Source organism: Miscanthus floridulus, chromosome 13 (genome assembly GCF_019320115.1).
Source record: "Miscanthus floridulus cultivar M001 chromosome 13, ASM1932011v1, whole genome shotgun sequence".
NCBI lineage: Eukaryota > Viridiplantae > Streptophyta > Magnoliopsida > Poales > Poaceae > Miscanthus > Miscanthus floridulus.
In genome coordinates, this window is record NC_089592.1 from 43,657,052 (window position 1) to 43,659,409 (window position 2,358).

The 2,358-nt window shown below is 49.0% G+C and overlaps 1 protein-coding gene across 1 annotated transcript; it reads right to left on the reverse strand.

The window, feature by feature from the left end:
• Positions 1–1,369: 1,369 nt before the first annotated feature.
• Positions 1,370–1,975, reverse strand: LOC136499765 (uncharacterized). The gene has a single exon (XM_066495300.1). It carries the CDS (start codon positions 1,973–1,975, stop codon positions 1,370–1,372), a length of 606 nt encoding a protein of 201 aa, XP_066351397.1.
• Positions 1,976–2,358: the final 383 nt, after the last annotated feature.

Genomic DNA, 2,358 nt, shown 5'->3' on the forward strand with positions numbered 1-2,358 from the left:
GAATTAGCTCATTACCCAAAAATAAAAGTTGTTGCTCTACTCAATACTACAACTTTTCTTAAAGGTTCACTGTCATGCAAAGACTCTATGACATAGTTAAAACTAGGTCAAACATAGCACTTTAAAAAGATGTCATACACCATATCAATGACTTAGAGACTAAACTAGACTTAGTCATGAATACCAAAGTAGTTCCTTATGCTATTCTAAACATGTTTAAAGCATTCCCAAGGTTCCACACACATTTCATACATTGGTTGCATATAAACCCTAATCTAAGTAAGGCAATTAAGTAATATCATATGCAGTATATGCCAACAAAGATGGAATACATGATATGCTTATGATCATGAATGCTCAATGATGATTGTGATCATGCAATGTCAAGGTTAAGTGCATGCTTAACACCGAGGGTGTTACAACTCTTCCCCCCTTAAAGAAATCTCATCCCGAGATTGCACAACCTACCCTTCCACATAGAGACTTGACCTCTTGTTGGGCTGGGCTGTTACAACGATGGCCTCATTGGCCAAGATTGCCGTGCCCATGCTGCTTACAGGTAAGTCCATGAGAACCCTAGGTTTACGGTCATTCTATGCCCCGGTAATGTCCCCCAGAGGGGAGATCCTCGGCTTCCCGACCAAGCCACTCATATAGTTCCCAAGCCTATTTGTTGGTACTCGGGGGCTCGCTGCCTCCCTCGTTGGTTCACCATGAGCGGCTCAGGTTAGTACTTAGACATCGTTTGTCACAACGGTCGGGGCGCTCCTAGGCGCCCTGGCTACAACCACGTGGCCTCGCCTCCCGAATGTCCCTTGCACTTTTAGTTGCTTCGAGCAACCTTGAAGCCTAGTGGGCTGGCCTTGAACCCTCGGCGATGCCCCTTCTATGGGGGCCCTTGGGCCGGCATGCGTTGGGGTGGAACGATCCGATGAAGGATCAGGAGATAGGCAGATAGCTGGAAAGAAAAATAGAATGGACACAAGAGAGGGGTAAGCGGACATAGCTGGTAATGCAATGGCTGGGGCCGCTCCGTTAGCGCCTTGCCGATCTTTTGCCTACTCCTCCTACTCTGTCCATCCTATCCTTGCTTGGCTTGGGGGCCTTCTACAACAGTCCTCCTTCAGAAAAGGTCAGCAAATGGTTAGCTCAGGCGATCTTGTGATGCGGCCAAGCCATCATTGGGATGGCTCTGGTCAAGGAAGATAGCAAATAGAGTAGACAGAGGTAAACAAAGCAAGAGGGTTGAGAGGACGGGACTTATCTTGGTTTTTATTGTTGGAGAGGTAGGCCGATGAAGGAGGTAGGTAGACGGGCCATGGCTCAGGAGGTGTCACTTCTGGGATGATGGCTCGATGTTGGCCTTCCCTCATGGGGAAAGGTCGGAACTCACCTCAATCAGGTCAGCTCCTTCTAGGGAGCCGAGCACCTCGATGGAGGGGCCAGCTAAGCCCCCTCTGCCGCTTGAGGTCTTGACTGCCTTGCCGATGCTCGGTTGGTCGAGCACCGCTGCCATCTTGGTGGCTTCCTCCACTGGCGCTCTTCTTGCATTGTGGTCAGGGCCATTAGGAGCATAGGGGGCGACGAGTGCAACCGCTTGGGAGACGCAGTCTTGCTCGCAGTAGAAGGCTTGCTCGAAGCTGCCCTCGACAGTGATGACCCACTTTAGGCCAGGCATCTTGAGCTTGAGGTAGGTGTTGTTGGGGATGGCCATGAACTTGGTGAAGCATGGTCGACCGAGGAGGGTGTGGTAGACACCGGGGAAGTCAATGACCTTAAAGGTGAGCCGCTCCATGCGGAAGTTGTCTAGCTGGCCAAAGGTGACGTTGAGCCGGATGCGCCCGAGGGGCATGGCTTCCTTCCCTAGTAGAATCCCATAGAATGACACCTTGCTGGGGTGTAGGCTGCTCCGAGGGATGTCCATCTTGTTGAGGGTGCTGGCGTATAGTATTTTGAGGCCGCTGCCCCCATCCATCAGCACCTTGGTGTAGCGTGTGGTGCCCACGGTCAAGCTGACCACGAGCGGGTAGTTCCCTGTGTAACACCCTAGGTGTTTGGCTTCCACATTTGCACTTGCATTTTATAAACATGAGCATCATTCATCCATTCATGAGTTTAGAATTGTATGAAACATGCTTTTGAAACATTGCAACATATTGTTACATTCTATGTGTGATTGTTTTAGGAAAATGAATAGTGTGTAACACTCAAGTGCAACACACTTTAGTGAAACATGGTTAGCTAGTACAATGCCACAAACTCATGAAACACATGAAACATGGTTTTTGAAATAGAAGTAACAAAGTCACTTGTTTTTCCTTGTTTCAATACATGTGGTGCTTGATTTTGGGTGACCAA

Coding starts and splice junctions, on each gene's coding strand:
- LOC136499765 (XM_066495300.1), bottom strand. CDS start 1,975: ATGGATGGGGGCAGCGGCCTCAAAATACTATACGCCAGCACCCTCAAC.